Source organism: Zootoca vivipara, chromosome 13 (genome assembly GCF_963506605.1).
Source record: "Zootoca vivipara chromosome 13, rZooViv1.1, whole genome shotgun sequence".
NCBI classification, from domain to species: domain Eukaryota; kingdom Metazoa; phylum Chordata; class Lepidosauria; order Squamata; family Lacertidae; genus Zootoca; species Zootoca vivipara.
In genome coordinates, this window is record NC_083288.1 from 23,767,216 (window position 1) to 23,790,173 (window position 22,958).

Here is a 22,958-nt window from a genome sequence, read left to right on the forward strand (position 1 = left end):
CAAACACAGACTCCGTTGGATGACCTTGCACCAGATTGTCTATAAGCCATTCCACAGAGGAATGTGGCCCAGTCAGTCAATGCAGGTGAAAGCTTAAGAATGGATTAACTCTTTCTGTTTGTCATGGGTTTAGATGCCTGGTGCTTGTTTTCATCCCCGGTGGCGTGTGATCTGCTTATTTTATGCCAAAGGGGAAGTGATGCTTTGCATTGGGTCAACTCGTGTGTTGCAAGTGTATACACGCTTGTAGGTTCAACCTTCCCAAATGTTTGGTATTCTCCACACATTATGATTGCATCTGACACGTGATTAATTTGTGCGACTTCAACCTTGTGTACTTGAAAGCTGGCCGGTTGAAATCCCACAAGTTAATTGCCCACAAGGCAGAGATCTTAAAAGCTCCCTTTGCTCTGAGTTTCCCTAGCATGCAAATAGCTTTTAAACCAGGCATCCCCAAACTGCGGCCCTCCAGATGTTTTGGCCTACAACTCCCATGATCCCTAGCTAACAGGACCAGTGGTTGGGGAAGATGGGAATTGTAGTCCAAAACATCTGGAGGGCCGCAGTTTGGGGATGCCTGTTAAACTCTCAGACTTGCTTACCAGGCTCTGGGAGGCTCTCTTGAGATTTTGTGGGGACTCAAAAGAGCCTCCTAGAGACTGGTAAGCAAGGCAAGGTTAGCCATGCTGGGGCAGTTCCAAGGGGGTGTTACAGGTATACACATTTTTGCGTGCATGCGCCACCCTCTGAACACAACCCCCGTGCAAAACGTGTTCCCCTTCTCGGTGCATACATTGCATGAGTTAGAGATTTCCCATGTGCAGGGCAGGCAGGATGAAATGTGTCTGACAATAACAAAATTTGGGTTCACCCTTTGAATGGCAGCTTTAGCAAAAGTGGTACTAGACTACTTGTCAAGGGTAAAGGTAAAGGTAAAGGGACCCCTGACCATTAGGTCCAGTCGTGACCGACTCTGGGGTTGTGTCGCTCATCTTGCATTATTGGCCGAGGGAGCTGGCGTATAGCTTCCAGGTCATGTGGCCAGCATGACAAAGCCGCTTCTGGCGAACCAGAGCAGCACACGGAAACACCGTTTACCTTCCTGCTTGGAGCGGTACCTATTTATCTACTTGCACTTTGACATGCTTTCGAACTGCTAGGTTGGCAGGAGCTGGGACCGAGCAACGGGAGCTCACCCTGTCGCGGGGATTCAAACCGCCGACCTTCTGATCAACAAGCCCTAGGCCAATAAAGCGAGATGAGCACCGCAATCCCAGAGTTGTCCGCAACTGGACCTAATGGTCAGGGGTCCTTTTACCTTTACCTCCTATATAGCTTATTGGGCCACTGAGTTCAGCCCCAATTATCTGTTCTATACATCCTTGTGAGATCTTTGCTCATGCAGCCTATGGCTGTGTAAAAGGATCTGTGGATCAGTAACCCTACGCTGGGGCAATAAGAAGAAGAAGCGGAGCTGTGCATCCCTGATGGCTCTCCTGTCTTGGCCAATGAGGCAGCGAGAGAGACGCCTACCTTGTCAGGAGGGATCCTATTTTTCCCTGGAATGTTGCGTCATGGCCTGCCAGGGCCCGCCCCACGGTTTGCAAACCACAAAGGAGGCTGGAGAGGGAATATCCTGGAACGACCTTAAAAGGCAGCTCGCCCCTGTTGTGTCTTGTCCACCTCTCCAGAACTGCCTCAAGGCAAAACATTCCTTCCGACCAGATTTTCTTCTCTGAAATTCCTCCCTTCGCAATCACCACAATTTTTAGGGGTGGTGGCGGCGGAATATCTTGCAGAAATAAGCTAGAGATGATTGTTGTCAGGTCCGAAGGATGAGTTCAGGGTTGCAACGCTTGGCTGAGCTGCTCCTGGAAGTCGACATACAGTACATTATTTCATCCTATGGCCTTGGCCTTGAGAAGTTGGGTGGGTTGGTGGTTGGCAATGCTTGCTCCATTGCACTTGGTGGCAGAAAGCTCACTGATTTCAATCTGTGCCCGATTATGCCCTTTGTTTCTCTGGAGCTGAGGGCACCCGCTCTGTGGAACGCCTTCCCACCAGAGGTCAAAGAGAAAAACAATGACCAGACTTTTAGAAGACATCTGAAGGCAGCCCTGTTTAGGGAAGCTTTTAATGTTTGACGGACTATTGTATTTTAATATTTTGTTGGAAGCCGCCCAGAGTGGCTGGGGAAACCCAGCCAGATGGGCGGGGTATAAATAAATTGTTGTTGTTGTTGTTGTTGTTGTTGTTATCATCATCCTTGGCTCGGTTCACACCAAGTTGGCTGTGGCCATCCAGTAACAATGCTACATTGAGAACACGAATCATTCCCAAAATATACATGCCTCTTACTTACCCACCTTAAGTATGTATACAGACTCGATGAGAGGAATGAGCTTGCTTTTGGCGGGTAATCTCACTTACACAGGGTCTAATTTGAGACAAACAAACTCCAAATTCCTCATCATTGCAAAGAAGGCTTTTCTCTTTTCCGATCTTTTGTATTTGTCAGAGTTGAACCTACCTCACATGGTTGTTGTGAGGATAAAATGGGGAGGGAAAGGAACCGTGTATGCTGCCATGAGTTCCTTGGAGAAAATGGTGAGATATAAATGCAATTATTGTTGTTATTGAAGCGCTCAGCCCCAGTCTCTGAGTGATGCAAGATTCCAGGGGTTCCAGGCGCTTCCCAGGGTTCGTGTTTCCTTTTGGAAATGAGGCACAACGGAGACTGTGGGGTCTTTATGATATATGGTTTATTTACACGTATATACAACCTGAGCCTGTGATGGAGGGATTCACAGCATCAACAACCCAAAAGGGTCTTGTTTCTTCCATCGTTGCATCCTTGGATTGAAACAGAAATCAACATGGCTCTCAAACGTTGCTCTGACTCTCTCTTCAGCTTGCTGCTTTACTTCTAGGTCCCTCTCAACTCTCACCTTTGTCTTTTTTTCACTACCACACACCCACCTGCCATCTCACACAGAACCACTTTGTTTCCCTTAATGGCCCATCACCCAGGCGATCGCTTCAACACCGAAGCTAGCCTGGCTTATATTTTAACACTTGCTGGATCCAGGGGTTAGAAGGATCTCTGCATACAGCCTACTTTCCCCCCACCCCAAACTCATAACATTATTACAGTATTAATCCGGAATGTGGATGAAGACATGCATCAAAATGTGCCTCCAATGAAGGCTTTGCAGCCACACTTTGATGCATGGTGGGTTATGCATCTGACTTGACACTGGTTCTCAGTTCAGCAATACCCAGAAGCCTCTTTCCACAATGACCTCCTTGTTTGGGGGAAGAGCCTGGTTTAGTAGAACTGGCTGGCTGATAGCTGCTGCAGCCTCTCTCTGCTGGAGCTGAAAGGGCTCTGCTTGAATAGAGATGCTGTGGTGGGTGTCCTATGGCAGGGACGTGGGTGGCACTGTGGTCTAAACCACTGAGCCTTTCGGGCTTGCTGATTGGAAGATTGGCAGTTCAAATCCCCACGATGGGGTGAGCTCCTGTTGCTCTGTCCCAGCTCCTGCCAACCTAGCAGTTCAAAAGCACACCAGTGCTAGTAAATAGATACCACTGCAGTGGGAAGGTAAACGACGTTTCCGTGCGCTCTGGTTTCCGTCACGGTGTTCCGTTGCGCCAGAAGCAGTTTAGTCATGCTGGCCACACGACCTGGAAAGCTGTCTGTGGACAAACGCCAGCTCCCTTGGCCTGAAAGTGAGATGAGTGCTGCAACCCCATAATCACTTTTGACTGGACTTAACCATCCAGGGTCCTTGGCCTTTTTTTTTTACCCTATGGCAGGGAACAGCAGACTTCAGGTTTGCAGAATCTATACCCTGAGATCCACCAACCAGAACCAGGTGCAAAAGTGGTATGCTTATCATTAAATTCTAAACCCTGGAATTGTTTTTGAGCACCAGAACAACAGAGCTCATAGCCCTTCTGCACAAAAATCCGGTCCAAGCTACCGTTCATTCTGCTATAATCTAGTGAGTCAGTTGTCAGTATTAAATAACCGAGAGTCCAAAATATTTGCTGATCTACTTCAAAGAAAGGAGATATGATAGCCATCTTCAAATATCTGAAGGGCTGTCATAAGGAGGATGGAATAAGCTTGTTTTCTCCTGCTCCAGAGGGTAGGACTCGGACCAGTGGATTCAAATTACAGCAAATAAGATTCTGACTAAACACCAGGAATAACTTTTAAATAATTTTACATTTTTTGGACACAATACAGTAAAACCCAAACTAATCTAAATAAGAACTTTCTGAGTAAGAGCGTGGAATGGACTTACTTGGGAAGTTGTGGACTCTCTTTCATTGAAGGTGTCTAAGCAGAGGTTGGAAGGCCATCTGTCACAGATGCTTTAGTTGAGATGCCTACATTGAAAGAGGGGGGGGGGTTGAACTAGATGACCCTCAGGGTCCATTCCAACTCTACAATTCTATGATATCACCAAGATTTCTACCAGTAAATCCTGATCTACCACCCTGATGCATGTGTGTGTAATGGGACACCAGGATGGAACCCTCCTTCCTCCTTTAGAACTTCAAAAGAACATTCACCTTCACAGCTGAAAGTCTCCTGATGTGGTGGTGGTGGGACTTAGAAGCTCTACTTTGCTTGCATTCAGCTCAGTCTCTTCCACCATCATGCCACTTGGGAGATGCTCAACAGAATGTGAGCAAATCATTTCGCTCAGCTTTTTGCTTCCTGCAGCGGCCATTCCTCCTCTTTCAAATCCCCCAGCTCCATGTGCACAGCTTGGTAATTTCCTCCATTTTTACCCCCCCCACCCCAGTTGATGCAAGAGTAGCAGAACCACAGCTAAGAAGCTCAAATCATATATATGACTGGCACCTTTCTTTGGGAATTAAATCAATATCCAGACATTAACATTCAAAAACTTTACTTGCGGAAACCTATAGAGGAATTCAAACATACGGTAATATTTACAGTTGCATGCTTGTCCAAGCATGGTTCTTCAGTCTCTTCTTCTAAAGTCCAAACAACTGTATTTTCCTCCCTTTCCAGAGCTCAGCATGCAGCCTTCCGTATCTCAATTAGGCCATGCCTTGCAGCTCCTATGAGAGATTTCCACTTTTACCTTCTCCTGCAGCTTTGCTCTCTTTCAAGTAGAGAAGAAGCACTACAACACTCTATTCAATTAAGCAGTGCTCACAGTGGATTCTAAAACACAGTAATCTGGCTTCACATAAAAAGGAGTCTCTCCTTCTGTAGACACCCTTCCATGTGACCAATGTTAGCCAATCACTTGAGAACTACTAGAGAACGCTCTAGAATTCAGTTACCAACCAACCAAGTGTAAAGACATAGTAATGCATACAAGCGTTGGCAATTTCAGCGAATTAAATTACTAAATACCACCGACCTGTACAGCTTGAGGGTCCCATCTTCACCTCCCCTTCACCAGCGGAGACCTACTCCTGCCTTTTCCGCAGGAAAAGCCATTTAATAGGGACAGTGTCATAGTACCATCAAAAGAACCATCAGTGTATAATGGCGCTTTGCAAAGGGACATAAGCTGAACAGCTTTCTGCCCCAAAGCACTTACAGTCTCCATTTCTACGGTGGAGGAAATAACAAATGCCAGGGTGGAAAAAGAAAGCACTCCTATGTATTATTGAACTGCCCCATTGAAAGCTGTTGCTTCGCTTTAGGGCTGCTTTGATGTGTGTAGATTGTGGCTGTTTATTTTGACTAGTGTCTTTAGCACATCATTGTGAGACTGTCACACTTACAGAGATGTAGGGTATGTTCACATTACTGCTAATTCTGCCTCCAGCATTAGCCACGATCCATATCGATTCTGTAGTTTGTTGCCAAACACTGCTGTTTGGTGTGTCCCCCCAGACCTCCCCTCCCCAAAAAAACCAGTTTCACTCCAGCTAGAAAACCAAATGTGGATGAAACAGTGAAGCGAAATTTGAGACAGCTGTCGCACATATGGAGCTTACAACTTTGTGAATAGGAGTTCCAGTAGCAGGCGGGTTGTATGGGCAGGAAAACCAAAATGGTGCTGTGTGTTGGGCAAAGACATCCTTCTGATGTGAACAACACAGTGCTTAAAATGCACTTTGTGGGGGGGGGGAATGACCTTGCTGCGTTTTAAGCTTCTAATGTGAGCATACCCGTATTTTGGAATGTGTTGCCGAAACTGCTATGGCCAGGGATTTTTCCGTATTCTTTCTTCCATATTCAGAATGCCACTTTGTGGAAAAACCCACGGAACGTTCCGGGCACTGGAAAATTCCACATACCTGTGCTGATGTTTCCAATACGCTGCCTGCCTCAACTCACCAAGCTTTACTATCTTGAAATGTCTGCATTTTTTCTTGTGATCTGTCCTCACTTTCAGCATTCTTCCACTGAGCTCTTAACATGGGTATGGGCCAAGAATGACTTTCAGGAAAAAGATATATCGTGCATTTGAATTTTGAAGAGAACAAAATCCTGGAATGTTCACAGTTTGGAGTGGGGTGGGGGGTGGGGAATCAACGTATTGCAATAGCTTTCTATCTACTTTTTATGGTTTTAATAAAGCTAGATACAGGCTGCCTCAGTCAGCTGGAATTTTCTTGCTATGAAATCTCTCTCCCAGGGCCGTCTTGAGCAGATCGCACGCCCTGGTGCTGAGGGGCGGAGATCGCTCCGCCGCCCGCCCCGCCCTTGCAGGGCGCAAATGGTTTTCGCACGGCTTCGCCGCGCTGCGCCCTCCTTGCCAGGTCGGCGCCCAGCTTACCAGCCCCCCGCCATGGTGCACTGCGCCACCGGGGGTCTATGTAGAGCCGGCCCTGCTCTCTCCTTCCTTACACCCAGCCACCCTCCCTGATCTGAGAACATTGTGATCTGGAGTTCATGAATGGGGCAGGGGGCTGGGGGGGGGAGGCTTTGCTGTGTGCCAACCTTATGGTTCTGAAACCAAACTCAAATATGCTCCATGATCTTGTATGAAAAAGGGACTGGGGCTCCAAGCACCTCCCCCCGCAATGTTTTATTGCAGATGTATTCTGCAACATGTTCTCCCCTCCCAAATACTTTGGTTTTCGAATGCCTTGTGACTCGAAAGTCTTGGCTTCCAAACGCCGCAAACCCGGAAGCGAGTGTTCTGGTTTGCAAACTTTTTCCGGAAGCTGAATGTCCGACGTGGCTTCTGCGGCTTCTGATTGAGTGCAGGAAGCTCCTGCAGCCAGTCGGAAGCCGCACCTTGGTTTTCCAATGTTTTTGGAAGTTGAATGGACTTTCAGAATGGATTCCATTTGAGAACCAAGGTACGACTGTATTTTTTTTATTGATTTTGTCAGCTACGTATAAAATGCAGTGCATGAATTTTTAATACTGGGCTGACAGGGCCAAAGAAAAACAACAAGAAATGGTAAATAAAAGAAAAATTCAAAAAGCATTAACATTGATGGAATACGCAAATTCTAACACTTATGACACAATGGTGTGTGTGTGGGGGGGGGGGAGAAATATCTAAACAAGCAGGGAAGCATATGTTGATTCAGGTGGCATTAGATTGTGTAACCCTCTCCAAAGTGATAGCTGAGTAATGGTGGGGGAATAATAGTTGAATGTTTGTTTGCATGACCTAGAAACAGGAACCAAACCGCATCAAAACGATCTGTCTTCAAAGTGCCACAGCCTTGCTATATTATTAGTAGTATTATTTCTTAAATTTCTATTCTGCCCTTCCTCTGAGGATCACAGGAAGGTTTACAATATAAAAACACAAAAATACATAACATACCGGTAGCAATGAACAAACACAATACCCACTCAATTGCAAGAGTAGAGTGTTCAGCTCCTGTGTTTGATGCTTATAATAGTGCTATAATAAATGATGCTGTAATAAAGGAGTTAGTCTCCTTTATTAGCAGTTGTGCGAATCTGTCATGGTTTCTCCATCCTACCATGTTATTGCTGCCCAGAGAAGGCTACAGCCTGTCCAGGAAACCTTGCCCAGAACATTTGTGGCATGAGAAGTTTCAGGATTCCAGCTGGAAGTTGCAAGGTATGCACTACCTGAAAGTTCTCTTTCAAACCAAAGACACCTGACGGTCGGGGACTCTTGCGTGACAAGCTGCTTCCTCCAGCCTGTTCTTGCAGGACCGAACCTGCAAAGGGTTCCTTTCACGTGGACATGCCTCCAGAGATTTTTGCACCCACTGTGCATATCCGGTTCTGGGATTGTAAGGGGCTGCTGGCGGGGAGACGAGAAAGGGACATTGCATCTCGGTTATCTTGGCACCCATCTGGCATTGACAAATTGACCCGGGTCCAAATCTGATCAATGGATGTCGCAATGGCGTTGCAAATCTGCCTCGGGGAGCGAGGACATTCCGCTTTCCAAAACAAATGCCTTTCTTGTTCATGTCCCTGTGAAGGACAGCGAGATGATCCAATGAGGGAAAGGCCAAGAGTTAGCCCTGCCCCTCAGCTTGCCTATATAAGGGAGCTCTCCAGGACTGAGCCTGCTGACTCTCCCACCCTGCATTGCCTCCTGCGGCCAGGGAGAACCATGACCAGTTACTCCAGCCGCAGCCAGTCCTTCTCTGGAGGCATCCAGGGTTCCCGAGGGGGGAGCCTGCGTAGCCTAGGCAGGTCTCAGACAGCATCGAGCATCTATGGGGGCACCCCAGCAAAGAACGGCCTGGCCTGGCGTTATGGGCAGGGCGGTGCGGAGGCGAACATCTTTGACATGAACGAAAAGGGCACCATGCAGAATCTGAACGACCGCCTGGCTGCCTATCTGGAAAGGGTGAGTAGCTGGAAGTTGGGTGCTGAGAACTGGCCTCAAGATACATGGGTGGTACAAATATCCCTCTGCCTACCTCAGGCTTTGCTTTTGGAAGGCGGAGGAAACAGGGACAGGGCTTGATTTCTAGCGTGGACCCTGTTGCTCCGTCTGTGTTGGCAGCTGTGCCACAGGGCCGGGCCTGCCGTTGGCAGAGTGAGACATGTGCCTCGGGCAGCTGACTTTAGGTGCACGAAAGGGCAGGAAATTGCCCCTGATTTGTTTAGATCATTACGGCTTCACTCCCAGGGAGAATGGCTCTTGTGGTGCTAAAATGACTTGGCCACTTTGCACCTTGACTCAGGCACCATGGGGAGGGCCATCATTTACTGTTCTGCCTCAGGCAATAAAACGGTTTGGCTTGGGCTGGATCTGCCGCGCCATCTTCCCTGGAAGAAAGCCCCAAGTTCACACAGTCAGCATTCAAAAACCGTTTCAGAAATGCCAAACGTTTGCAAATGCAGTCAGTTCAACCCTGTGAGATACTTCAATAAATCACGGGTGTGTGTGTGTGTGTGTGCGCGCGTTTTTTTTGCCAAATGGAATTGCTTTATAACAAGTTTATGCTCCCTAAAGGTAAAGGGACCCCTGACCATTAGGTCCAGTTGTGACCGACTCTGGGGTTGCGGCGCTCATCTCGCGTTATTGGCCGAGGGAGCCGGTGTACAGCTTCCAGGTCACGTGGCCAGCATGACAAAGCCGCTTCTGGCGAACCAGAGCAGCGCACGGAAACGCCGTTTACCTTCCCGCTGTAGCGGTACCTATTTATCTACTTGCACTTTGAGGTGCTTTCGAACTGCTAGGTTGGCAGGAGCTGGGACCGAGCAACGGGAGCTCACCCCGTCGCAGGGATTCGAACCGCCGACTTTCTGATCGGCAAGCCCTAGGCTCAGTGGCTTAACCCACAGCGCCACCCGCGTCCCCCACTGTTCTCTAAATCCACATCATGCATAACTGGGAAACTTGGGAAAATAGGACTTTCTGAGTTAGAAAGGCTGAACTGTTAGTAGATCAGTACATTGTTGGAAGTACTCCTGGGATTCTATCTATCTGTCTATCACCTACCTACCTACCTACCTACCTACCAATCTATCTAATCTATCATCTATTTTTAAATTTGTATACTGTATTGCCATATACCTCCAGGACTCAGGACAGTTACAACATAAACTTCCTGATTTCTGTGTTAGCTTGTACTTGATTTGGGGTAGGATTTCCTGGACCTAGTGCATTCCATGTGGATTGCCCCCTCCTCAAACTACTGGCAAGAGCTGCTGCTAAGTGTGCATATATTAGCTTAGATTAGCCTACCTTACAAGGCTGTTGTTATTTGTAATTATTTGATTTCTTACGCACCCTTCACTGTAATGTCTCAGGGCAGGTTGCAGCAAATATGAAATAATAATTATTAATAGCAATTTAATAACAAATCACAGGAGTAGGCAGGATCCTATTGCAAAGATAAAAGTGGAAGAAGGGGGAGGATAAGGTACACAATGTTGAGTTCCTGTGTAGAAAAGCAAAATGCAAATATGTAATTTCATTCGCAGCAGCTCCCTTGCTTTAACTGCAACGTTTCATAGTCCTGATGTACAGCAATATATACATAAGGCTTTCAACCCTGATAAATCTCAACATGCAAAAAATAAAATAAAAAAAGACTCTGAATATGTGCAGTTTAAAACTTGGGCGTCTGAACTATCGACTCTCAGCCTAGCCTACCTCACAAGGCTGTTGTGAAGCCTTCAGCTTCCGGGAGTGAAATCAATATCCAAATATAGAACAGGAAGCAAGATATACATGTGATTTCACAACTCTCCGCAAATCACATACACATACCATTTGGTCAGCCTTGGCCAACAAAAAAGGATCCTTGCGCTAAAGTACAGCCTGCAGGGATTTTAATTTTCTGCAGCTGTAAGGTGTTTGATGATTCATTTTATCTTTTTTCTTATAGTTACTGCATATTAGTTAATAACAGCCCAGTCATGACAAGCAGGCCACTAGTGGCTGGGTGGCGGACATTGCAATAACGCCATTTCCCCCTAAGTAGGAAGGAAACACCTGGCTTTTATTTCAAGAGAATTACTTCTGAGTAAAACAAACCAAAGCCAGCAAATTCTGTTTTATTCTGTAGAGGCAGTACATTTTGGGAGTGAACGAAATAGTATGGAAATGGGGGAAAGTGCTTAAGCACAGACATCCCCTGTGTCTTCCTCTGTCCATCATTTGCCTAGCTGCAGTAACCTCTGCTACTTTTTCTGCTGCTCTGGGAGGGTCCCTCCTGAGTCCCATCTCTTGCTCTAATAGCTTAGCAACCACTTTCAAGTGTCCTTAATGGTGCTGAAGCCTTAAAGCTGCCTCCGCATTTTGTGCTCTAACTTTCTTCAGAAATCTCCAACTGACTTACTTTTTTAAAAAAATGAAAGTTAAGAATCTGGGTCCCCTGTTGGCTCAGGGCTTTGTCCATGTGTACCTTCTATAACACTCCACCACCGCTGTTATCCCCGGGTCAGATGTTGTGAATAACCCTCCATGACGTTCACAATTCATTCCCTGATGCTATTTTCCATGACCGTCACTTATGGATATTTTTAATCCCTCTAATATCAAACTCATGTGGGTCCTGTGCCAAAATGAGACCATTAAAAAAGTAAGGCAGTTGTTGTTTTCATCCTTGTAAAGGTTCCCCAGGTTTGTGTTACAGGGAACCAGGCAGAGGGCCTTCTCGGTAGTGGCACCCACCCTGTGGAACGCCCTCCCACCAGATGTCAAAGAGAAAAACATCTACCAGACTTTTAGAAGACATCTGAAGGCAGCCCTGTTTAGGGAAGCTTTTAATGTTTAACAGACCATTGTATTTTAATATTTTGTTGGAAGCCACCCAGAGTAGCTGGGGAAACCCAGCCAGATGGGCGGGGTATAAATAATAATTTATTATTATTATATATTATTGTGGAAGTATGTTTGTTAATTGAGCGAAATGGTTAAAAGCAACAACCCAGAAACAACCAGGCAATGACTTGTGTTCATTAGCTTCCTGGATCGACAGAAAGTTGAGAGTGTCAACTGAGAAAAGGAAGATAAAGAAGGAATTTCTCTGTTTGCACCCCAAAGCTATTGCAAGCTACTCTCTGGTGAGTAGACTGAACAGTCAAAACTACTTAAAGGAGAACACATCTGTGCTTGGTGGGGTTCAGCAACTCCTTTATTCTGTTTTTTTTTTACAAAAATCTCTTTATTTGTATATTCTTTTAAAATATTACAAAATACAATCAAATAAACAGAAAAAAGAACATACAGAAAAAAATAAAGAATAATAACGAAAACAGAAACATATAGAACATAAAATTTCAATCCAATACCCTTAACAAATAATGCATACGGTAGGAGCAAAGAAAGAAAAAACCCAAAGCAAATAAGACAAAACATACCCAAAAAACAAAATTGACTCCCTAAAGTTTGTACACCGCTTCCCTTTGTTTAACTTTCCCTTGTCTTGCTTCATCTGTGTTATTATTTACATAGATTCTCTATATTTCCCTACTTATCTTTCAATTCAAGCAAATCACCAATTCAATATTCATATCCTCTTTGATCAAATAGTCATCAACGTACTTCCATTCAGCTTTACGCTTCTGTTTGGGGATATTCCTAATTGCAGCAGTCATTTTGGCGAGGTTCATAAACTCTACCAGTTTTTCTTGCCCTTCAAGAATTGTTGGGATTTTTTCACCCTTCCGGTTCTGGGCAATGAGAAGCCTAGCAGCAACCCCTTTATTCTGATATCATCACCACCCTGTTTGATTTCCTCTGTCATATGCTAGGTGCGCTCCCTTGAGGAATCTAACACTCAGCTAGAGAACAACATCCGGGAGACATACCTCAAGCGAGCATCAACCGAGGCTCCGGATCTGAGCAGTTATTTCAACACCATCACTGATCTGAAGTCTAAGGTACCAGGGTGATTGCCAATTCTTCTTCTTCCAAAGGGCTGTAGCTTAGTGGCAAGAGCACCTGTTTTGCATGGAGGAGCTCCCAGATTCAACTCCTGGCATCTCCAGGGATGTGCAAGATTTTCAGTTGTAAAACAAAACAATTTTGCCTACGGATGGGCTTATTCTTGCACTAACAGAAGTCTGTCCTCTGGGCCTATTTTACAGCTCCAACTCTGGACTCGTGCATGGTCAGTATCCAGGCTTGGTTCTTTGGTTGCCTGCAGATCCCCCATGCCGAGATCTAGGATAGCATTATGGAGACTAACCAACCTCTTTCATCCCTCTGCAGATCCAGCAGGAGACCTTGAACAACGCTGGGCTGCTCTTACAGATCGATAATGCCAAACTCGCTGCAGATGATTTCAGAGTGAAGTAAGGACTCGTCATCCTAGCTGCCTCTTTCTGTCCATCATGCATATACAGCAGAGGCTTTCGACAGTGTGCCGTGGCACCCTGGGGTGCCTTGAATGATGGTCAGGGGTGCCGTGGGCAACGCTGCCTCTGTCCCTCTTTCTTCCCTCCCTCCTCTGATGCCCTATTGCAGTGGTCAGCAAACCTTTTCAGCAGGGGGCCGGTCCACTGTCCCTCAGACCTTGCGGGGGGCCAGACTATATTTTGAAAAATATATATGAATGAATTCCTATGCCCCACAAATAACCCAGAGATGCATTTTAAATAAAGGGACACATTCTACTCATGTAAAAAATGCTGATTCCCAGACTGACCGCAGGCTGGATTTAGAAGGCGATTGGGCCGCATCCGGCCCCCAGGCCTTAGTTTGGGGACCCTGCCCTATTGCTTCTCTCCCTCCCAAAGGCTTGCACAGCTGTTTGTTGCAGCAGCCCTGGCTACAAGCTCCCCAGGTGAATGGTGTCTCTGGGGCTGGCCATGGTGCGTTTCTCAGCCGCTCTGGGGCAGTGTGAGGAAGCATCTCTTTTTGGGGTGGGGCGGGAGCAGTTCAGAGATTGGGGCGGCAGCTGTGGCTGCCCAGAGGACTCCCAATGGGAGGGGAGAGGAGAGGAAGCTGAGGGAACCCTCCACAAGGGAGGTTGTTTGAGAAAGAGTGAGAGGCTGCTTGCTCTGCAGGCAAGGGGTGACATAACTGGGCTCCTGAGCTCTACAGGGGTGCCACAGAAATAATGCAGTTGATCAAGGGAGCCATGACCTCCAAAAGGCTGAAAACCTCTGATACACAGTATTATTCTGTGTATTCTGAAGGAGCGTCTCCACCCCCATCGTTCTGCCCGGACGCTGAGGTCCAGTACCGAGGGCCTTCTGGCGGTTCCCTCATTGCGAGAAGCCAAGTTGCAGGGAACCAGGCAGAGGGCCTTCTCGGTGGTGGCGCCCGCCCTGTGGAACGCCCTCCCATCAGATGCCAAAGAGAAAAACAGCTACCAGATTTTTAGAAGACATCTGAAGGCAGCCCTGTTTAGGGAGGCTTTTAATGTTTACTGAATTATTTCATTTCATTTTTCTGTTTAATAGATTATTTTATTTCATTTTTCTGTTGGAAGCCGCCCAGAATGGCTGGGGAAACCCAGCCAGATGGGCGGGGTATAAATAATACATTATTATTATTATTGTTATTATTGTTATTATTATTATTCCTTTTAAAAGGAGGGTGGGCTGCAACATGTTTTTCAACGGCCGCTGTGCCAGTATCCAGAGATGCAGGGATTAAATTCAGGCATTTCCAGGGAAAATTCTGGCAACAGGCCTGGGAGTAAAATTCTGGCTGCACTGTTTACCCCCCATCCCTGTAGGGTCAGCCACCCAGCCGTGGGCCTTGGAAGATGGGAAGGATCTGCTGCCATAAAGGCTACACAGAGGCACAAGTTAAAGAGAGGCTTTCCTTGTTAGAATTTTCCTTATTCTATAGCAATTTATCCAGCTTAATGAAAACTTCAAAATGCTGAAAAGTCACCATCACCATTGGGGAAAAAAGAAAAATGATCCACGTTGCTGTTGGTTAAAGCTGAACAGCAGATTTAGAGCCCCTCCAGATCTAGGGCTTTAGGGAGCTTGTATGGTTACTTATCTCCTTGGTTCAGGGATCACATAACTCCATAACCTACAACATTTCTCCGATGAAAATAGGGATGTCCTAAGGAAAAGCGGGACATTCCAGGGTCAAATCAGAAACTGGGACGGCTTCTGAAAATCTGGGACTGTCCCTGGAAAATAGGGACACTTGGAGGGTCTGAGATTAGGGGCTCTCAATAATACAGTGGTGCCTCGACGTACGAATTTAATCCGTTCTGAAGGCACCTTCGTAGGTCGAAAAATTCGTAAGTCGAAAAGCGCCATTGGAAACGCGATTTCCCATAGGAATGTATTGGAAACGGAAAAATTTGTAAGTCGAAGCAACCCCATCTAAAAATGTGTAAGTCGAAAAAACCCTATCTAAAACCGCCGCGGTTTCCGTTCGGATGTCGAGAAATTTGTAAGCGTGCAGCCATTTGCCCTAATTCGGTTGTTGAGTTGTTCGTAAGTCGAGGTACCACTGTAATAATAATAATAATAATAATAATAATAATAATAATAATAATAATAATATACCCCTCCCATCTGGCTGGATTTCCCCAGCCACTCTGGGCTGCTTCCAACAAAATATGAAAAAGACAACACAACCAGACCCTCAAGCATTGTCCCAGCACACCCTCAGTTATGTGGTTTTGCAGAGCCTTGGCTAGAAAATTGCTGCACAGACCCTTTTTGCCCTCTGCAGGCTGGAAACGGAGGTGGCCATGCGGCTGTCCGTGGAGGGGGACTTCGGTGGGCTGCGCAAGGCCCTGGAGGAACTCCACACCAGCCGGGCTACCTTGCAGGTGCAAGTGGACAACCTCCAAGAGGAACTGGCCTACCTCAAGAGGAACCACAAGGAGGTGAGAGTTGGGTGGGCGTAGGGACTCAGGAACAGCGGCGGGAAGCTTTTTCAACTATTCTGAGAGCCGCATGCCAGCGGTGGTTGAAGCCAGAGGCAACAGCGGGCAAAGCAATGGACGCAGATTTTACCTTTGCTCCCACCGAGTCTCTGCCCTTTATTTATTTATTTTCTATACTGCTTTATATATATTTTTGTTTATACACCTAGTTCTTTATTATTTAAAATTATATTCTCACATAACATAGACAACATTAAGCAAACATAAATAAACAATACAACAATATTTACAAAACATAAAAGATAAAAACCTTTCCCCTTAATTCAACACCATAGTAATCAAACATGTGCCTAGAATACTTCCCATCCTTCTCATTATACATTATTTTTCCTTTTATTTTCCACAGGTTTATATTATATTATATAATTTCATATCATTTCTTTTTCTTTTTCTTCCACCTGCTCTTCTTATCGTTATTATCTTACGCAAACATCATTCATTTTCTGCTAACATAGAGTTGTTCGTACAGTAAAGTTTTAAATATTCCTTATATATAACCCATTCTCTTGATACTTTTTGTATTGATTAGCCTCTTATTGAACCAGTAAGCTTTGCCAATTGTAAGTGTTCGAGCATTAATATTTGCCAGTCTAGGATTACCAGTAGGTTTTCATTTTTCCAATTTCTCACTATGAGTATTCTAGCAGCCGTTGATCCATACATAAATAGAGTTCTTTTACCTTTTTTAATTTCGGGTGGTAATATACTTAACAGAAATATCTCCGGCCTTTTCTTAAATGTTATTTTGAGTAATTTCTTTATATTTTTAAGAAGAATCTCAAAGCATTTGAGCATATTTACAGCATATTACAGCATAAATTAAAACATTTACAGCAAATTAAAACATCAATAAAAGATCAATAAAACAATCTGAAGAAAGTCAAATACCCAGTCAAAACAACATAATTAACAGAAGACTAAAATATTACCTTAAAGATTTCAAAATAAAACATTACAAAGGAGGTCAACTACAGAATACATATTTAACACAAACAAAAGTTAACAAAAAAAACTGTCTTAAACATTTTTTAAAAAAACAACATTGCTAAGTGAAGTCAAACATAAACTGCACATTTAAAACAGCATAATTAACAAGAGAATAAAATATGACCATAAGCATGACACAGCTGTTTGGCAGGCACAAAAAGATGGGGCAAAAGAATCCAGTAGTTAGGGTTTGTTGTCAGGCATAACGATGTCCCTCTGCTCTCAGCAGAAGCCTATTTACCGTGTTTCTCCAAAAATAAGACACTGTCTTATATTTATTTTTCCTCAAAAAAACACATGGTGGCTTATTTTCAGGGGATGTCTTATTATTATTAAGTATGGCACAGTTTAACCTACAAGGTTAAACTGCCTATCACTATGGCTTATTTTTGGGGTATGGCTTATTTTTGGGGTATGGCTTATTTTCGGAGAAACACGGTAGTAGAGCTGGTGAGTGTGGGCCCTACCCCTTAGGCAAGGCTGCCAAGTCTCCCGTTTTCCCTGGGAAATCCCTGTTTTTCCAGCTGTTCCTAGCTGAAAAAATGGATTTTTGGGGTTTTCCCCCGGTTTATTCTGACGCAGCGGCCATTTTGGAACTGGGCAAAGCAGCATCAAAAGTCACTTCTGAGCATGCTCCTCCCAGTTCCAAAATGGCGGCAGCGCTACTTCCGGTATGCTATTTCCGGCCCGGTCCCTTATTTCTCTGACAGCAACTTGGCAGGTATGCCCCTTAGGCCAGGTGGAAAGGGCCTTGCAGGGAGCAGCTTTCAAGACTCACAGCCCTTCAGGGCTTCTGGTTGGTTCCTCACTGATGTGCCTACTCGCCCCTCTTCTCGCCCCACAGGAGGTGACCTCTCTCCAGGGGAGGCTGGGGGGCACCATCAACGTGGAAGTGGACTCCATGCCCGGCGCAGACCTGCAGAAAGTGCTGGCTGAAATCCGTGACCAGTACGAGGACGTCACAGAGAAGAACCGCCAGGAAGCCGAAGCATTGCACAAGTCCCAGGTTAGGAAAGGCTCGACAAGCAGAGATGGTTAAATGGCTCAGGGGCAAAAGGCGGAGGGGGCGGCTTGCTGATGGGATGCATTTGCACGTAAATCTTTGGCCTTCGCCAACCTGGTGCCCTTCGGATGTTGCTGAGCAGCAGCTCCTATCATCCTTGACCATTGGCCAAGGAAGGCATGGGTTTAGCATCCTGTTTAAGGAAGTGTAGTTCTGTTTCAAAACAACATGACATGCTTTTCCCTTCCAGAAATCTAGCTGGCAAGAACATCTATTTTCTTTCTGTGCAGCTTTTAGGGATGATTCCATGACCTTCAGATTTGATTCAGGATCTGTTTCCATTTCTGTAAGACAGAGTAGCAACGTCATGTGCTGAAGTCTGCTCCAGCTCCAGCTTCCTTTTCTGTGCTTTGACATTTACATATTCAAATGCTGAGCATTCAAATAACTTCCCCCTCCTTCCTACGCCTCCCCAAGTTTCTGGTCCTTATGATTGCTGAGTTTAAGCTTAAGAATGTTTGGGCAATGCCCACTGTTTTGCAAAATGCATTTAATTTGCATTGCCTATTTAGTCTGAGGAAGCTTGGGGAGATGGGTTGGCTCGGAATGCTGAATTACTCTGCCATATTAAAAAGATGCTGAATTAACGCTGATGCAGAATTTTGATTTGATTAAAAAGAACCCCTAAGGCCCTTCTACCTAAGCTGGAAGAGGATGCAGGGAGGTCACACCAGAAATGAGGACTTCTTCTGTCTTGCAGGTCGATGCACTCAACCAGGAGGTTGCTGTCAGCAGCGAAGCTCTGCAGGCAGCTCAGCAGAAGGTCACGGAGCTCAAACGCCTGGCTCAGGCCTTAGAGATTGAGCTGCAGTCTCTCCGCAGCATGGTCAGTACCAGCCACTCTCTCCTGCTGCCAAGAGGCTGCGCATAGGAAAGCATTGTCAGAGTGATGTGGATTCTGTGATTGCTCATGCTTGCCAACGGATTTGGAAATCTCTGTTTTCGCTTCCTCTTTTTTAAAAAAACTAACGCAAAATCAAGTTCCGGCCTTTAAGTCTGGATACCACAGCTTTTCAATTTGGGTGTGTGTATGTGTGCCATGTGTGCATTGAACAGAGTTCCCAGTTAAGAGAGAGAAAGAACTCCAGCACACTGCATATCTCTTAGCCTGTGTCAGGCTTGAGGAACCCTCTTCTCCAGCCACACCCCCCCAATGGCACCAAGAGGCGGGGAGGAAACAAGAATATGATTTATCCAGTCATCATGCTAAAGGCAAAGAATTCCAGTCATTCCTCCATAATGGAGTTGCTCACACTGAGCTCCCCCCTTCCCCTTCTAGCAACAACACCTGCTTCTACGGTGTCTGTCTGTGGACAATTGCATAGCTGCCAAGTACCCCGTTTTCCCCGGGAAACCCCCGTATTTTCTTACCATTTCCCGCAGGTGTCCCGAATGGCAAAATACCCCGTATTCCCCCCGGATTACAGAGCTCCTGCCGGCGGCCATGTTATTCTGGTGCCGCGCCGGCACCAGAAGTCACTTCTACGCACTTCCGGACATGCATAGAAGCAACTTCCGATGCCGCTGTGCCCATTTCCAAAATGTCTGCAGTGCCAGAATTCGCTTCTACACACTTCCAGACATGCGTAGAAGCGACTTCTGGCGCTGCGGACATTTTGGAAATGGGTAGAAGCGACTTTCGATGCCGCTGTGCCCATTTCCAAAATGTCTGCAGTGCCAGAAGTCGCTTCTACGCATGTCCGGAAGTGCGTAGAAGCGACTTCCGGTGCTGCGGCACTGATGATCCTGGATTTTTCAATCCGAAACTTGGCACCTATGCAATTGTCTCTCGCTCTTTGTTCTTGCACCCTTAATGAAAGCCACTTTTTGGGGGGAGAAGGGGAGGTCGGTTATGTTGTCCAGAGACATGTCAGTTAGCTGCTCTGTCTCCCCTCCCCCTTCTCCTAACTCTGCATAACTCTGCTGTTCGCCTAGCTCTGAGCTGTTATCTCCCTGCAAGCCCTGCTGTAAATCAAGACTGCCTTTCTCCTCTCTGGAAGCTACAGGAGAAAGGGGTGGGGAGACCCCCACCATTCCTCCTCCTCTTCAGTCCAGTCCCTGACAGCCTGTCCCTATGGCTAGGGGACACATCATTTAATTTGCACAATGTATACTGGTCCCAGAAGGTGCTTTGGCAGAGAATTTATGCAACTTTGGGGAAGCGATTTGGTTTTTGGAGAAGGAGAGTCGCCCATCACGTGTTCCCTTGCAAGCATGATGGGAGTGTGCAACCTTTCATGTTTCCCTACATCTTTGGACACCAGAGATTGGTTGGGGTGCTGTGGTGCCCTCAAGCCCTGAGCTCCTTGCAGGAAAGGCAGGATATAAGAGAGACAACACAAGGCCTCTGCCAAGGCACCCGGCCATCTGCTTGGGACTTTCACAAAGCAACTCCCTTCTTTGTTTCCAGAAAGTGGCCCTGGAAGGTTCCCTGGCTGAGACCGAATCCCACTACGGGATAGAGATCTCGCGCCTGCGTGATCTCGTGAGCGCCAGGGAGGCCGAGCTGTTCCAGCTCAGATCTGATGCCCAGAACCAAGCGGAGGACTACAAGCGACTGATGGACATCAAGAACAGGCTGGAGCAGGAGATTGCTACCTATCGGCACCTCCTTGAAGGGTAGGAGGATATGAGGGTGGGGAATGCAAACAAGGGTCCATCTCCCTGGACCTGTTGGTCACCATTCCTTCTATTTCTGAAGTTCAGGGGTGAGTCTGGATCTTTATGTCGCCGAAACAGGAGCCCTCACACACAAGAGGGAGGTAGCAGCAGGTTCAGGCGAACTCCAGGGTTGGAAGAACTACAAAAGATCTTTAGGGGAAACTAGCCTTCAGGCGATTCCAAGTCTTTGGGATCTTTTAACCGACCCAGTGTTCTTTTCTGCTCCCTTTAGGTCAGAGCCTGAGCCACCGCCTACCCCAGGTAAGCAGAAAAACTTGGCTTTTAGGGTAAGGTTACCAGACGTCCCTGTTTCCCAGGGACAGTCCCCGAATTTACAAATCAGTCCCCATACAAAATCCATTGAAGTTGAAAAGTGTCCCCGGATTCATTAAAAAAAATCTGGTAACTTTCTTTTAGGGTTCATTAGGAAAACGTGCATATATTTGCATACATAGAAACTGCAAACCAGGACATTGTATCTTTCACAGATGAATTCAGTGGGGTTTACTCCCATTTAAACGGGGCTAGGAATGCAGCCCAAGTCTTTGGTCTGGAGTAAAACACACGGCACTCCTAAAGCCCATTGATGAGATCAGTGTATGGTGATTTCCCTGCACAATATAAATAAATCTGCCCGGGATGAATCAGATCATAGTACAGGTACTGTACAGTAGTCAGTGTTTTGCAACACCGTTTGCCCACCAGGGGGCAGCGTGTCCCCACGCCAAACAGGATGGCAGTGCAATCACTAGCAACCTGGTCTTGCCTATGAGCATCGTAAGAGCATCATACCTGAAAGATGCGGGAAGACCGTATTATACAGCCAACCTTAAAAGGCAGCAGTTTCCTTCTACCAGCCCCTTGCAGTTACACAGTCTGGGACACAAGCTGAGATCAGGAGTATGGCAGCACAAAGGCTTGAGCGAGGGAGGCAAGCCACATGTCTGTGGAAGGAGAAGAGAAAACAAACAAGCCATCAGGTGTTGTCTAAGCAGTTTGTCCTGGGGTTTTGTGTGTGTGTGTGTGTGTTGGGGGGGGCGGGTTCTTTCCAGACTCTAAAGACAGCCTGACTTGGAACATGAGCCAAAGGGCCAGGTCTCTCAATAGCTTCAGTGCACACACTTCTCTGGATTTTGCAACACAGTTCTCCAGCCAAGCGATGTGTCAGAAAATGCATCTGCCAGGATGATGCGTGGACAGAAATGCACACTGCAGTGGAAATAGCACACGCCGATGCACTGATCAGAGGAAACTGCTTTGCAGGGGGTGGGGTGGGGGAAGTGCACATTGGCCAAAATTGCATACAAACGTGCAGATGGCTGGAAGAATTCACACTAAAATGCTGATGGGTTTTCACAAGGACTTATAAAAAAAGAGAAAAATATTCCCCCGCAATGGCAATGTGGAGAACAATAACAATAGCAGCAGCAGCAGCAGCTCATTATTTATACCATGCCCATCTGGCTGGGTTTCTCCAGCCACTCTAGGTGGCTCCCATAAGAATATTTAAAACATCAAACATTAAAAACTTCCCTAAACAGGGCTGCCTTCAGATGTCTTCTAAAAATCTGGTAGCTGTTTTTCTTTTTGACATCTGATAGGAGGGCGTACCACAAGATGGGTGCCACTACCGATAAGGCCCTCTGCCTGGTTCTCTGTAGCTTTGCTTCTCGCAGTGAGGGAACCACCAGAAGGCCCTTGGTACTGGACCTCAGTGTCCGGGCAGAACGATGGGGGTGGAGACGCTTCTTCAGGTATACTGGACCAAGGCCGTTTAGGGCTTTGAAGGTCAGCACCAACACTTTGAATTGTGCCCGGAAACGTACTGGGAGCCTGGACTAGACTTAAGGCTGAAAAAATGAGAAAAACTTAACCTGGCTGTTCTTCCCATCCTTACAGAGCCCTCCTCGAGCCGCCGGGTGAAGACTCTGATTGAAGAGCTGGTGGATGGCAAGGTGATCTCCTCCCGGGTGGAGGAGGTGGAGCACCAGCTCTGAACGAGGCTGGCTTGGCCACAGAAAGGGCTGGCAGAAGACGGGTGATGGTGGCGGGTGGCGCTGGGGCCACGATTCTGCATGACTTTTCCTGCCAGGCTGATTATATACATGGCCAGGCTTCTGTCTTCAAATAAAATGAGTCTTTCACTTCTGCTTTGCTGTGGTTTCTGAGATAGGGCTTGGGGGGGGGGGCTTCAAGTCAACATGTGACATTTTCTCCTCTACTTGCACCTCCTGGGTCCTATCCCCTCCATTATATTCCACTGCTGTGTTTTTATCTGGGGGTTGGGGACTGAGCCTTGATGATGGAGCACATGGTCTTTGCAGAGGTTCAATCCCTGACACCTCCAGGTAGGGAGGTGGGAGGGGCTTCTGACTTGAAACCCTGCTGCCAGTCCGTGTTGACAATACTGAGCTCGATAGGCCCATGGGTCTGACTTGGAATGAGGCACCTTCTGGTGTTTCCCATC

General features: G+C 46.5%; 1 protein-coding gene across 1 annotated transcript; it reads left to right on the forward strand.

Moving 5' to 3' along the window:
- The first annotated feature begins 7,508 nt into the window (after positions 1–7,508).
- Positions 7,509–22,631, forward strand: LOC118094861 (keratin, type I cytoskeletal 19). Its single transcript, XM_035135582.2, has 9 exons — positions 7,509–8,801; positions 12,665–12,793; positions 13,125–13,207; positions 15,564–15,720; positions 17,612–17,773; positions 18,531–18,656; positions 20,241–20,449; positions 20,724–20,752; positions 22,391–22,631. The coding sequence occupies exons 1-9, from the start codon at positions 8,334–8,336 to the stop codon at positions 22,486–22,488; spliced, it is 1,461 nt and encodes a 486-aa protein (XP_034991473.2). The 5' UTR covers positions 7,509–8,333; the 3' UTR covers positions 22,489–22,631.
- Positions 22,632–22,958: the final 327 nt, after the last annotated feature.

What these genes read in the sequence shown, in the direction of transcription:
- LOC118094861 (XM_035135582.2), top strand. Translation starts at nt 8,334, where the DNA reads ATGGATGTCGCAATGGCGTTGCAAATCTGCCTCGGGGAGCGAGGACAT. An exon ending in TGGCTGCCTATCTGGAAAGG is followed by an intron (nt 8,802 to 12,664) that starts GTGAGTAGCTGG and finishes GTCATATGCTAG; the next exon opens with GTGCGCTCCCTTGAGGAATC. An exon ending in AAGCATTGCACAAGTCCCAG is followed by an intron (nt 17,774 to 18,530) that starts GTTAGGAAAGGC and finishes TCTGTCTTGCAG; the next exon opens with GTCGATGCACTCAACCAGGA.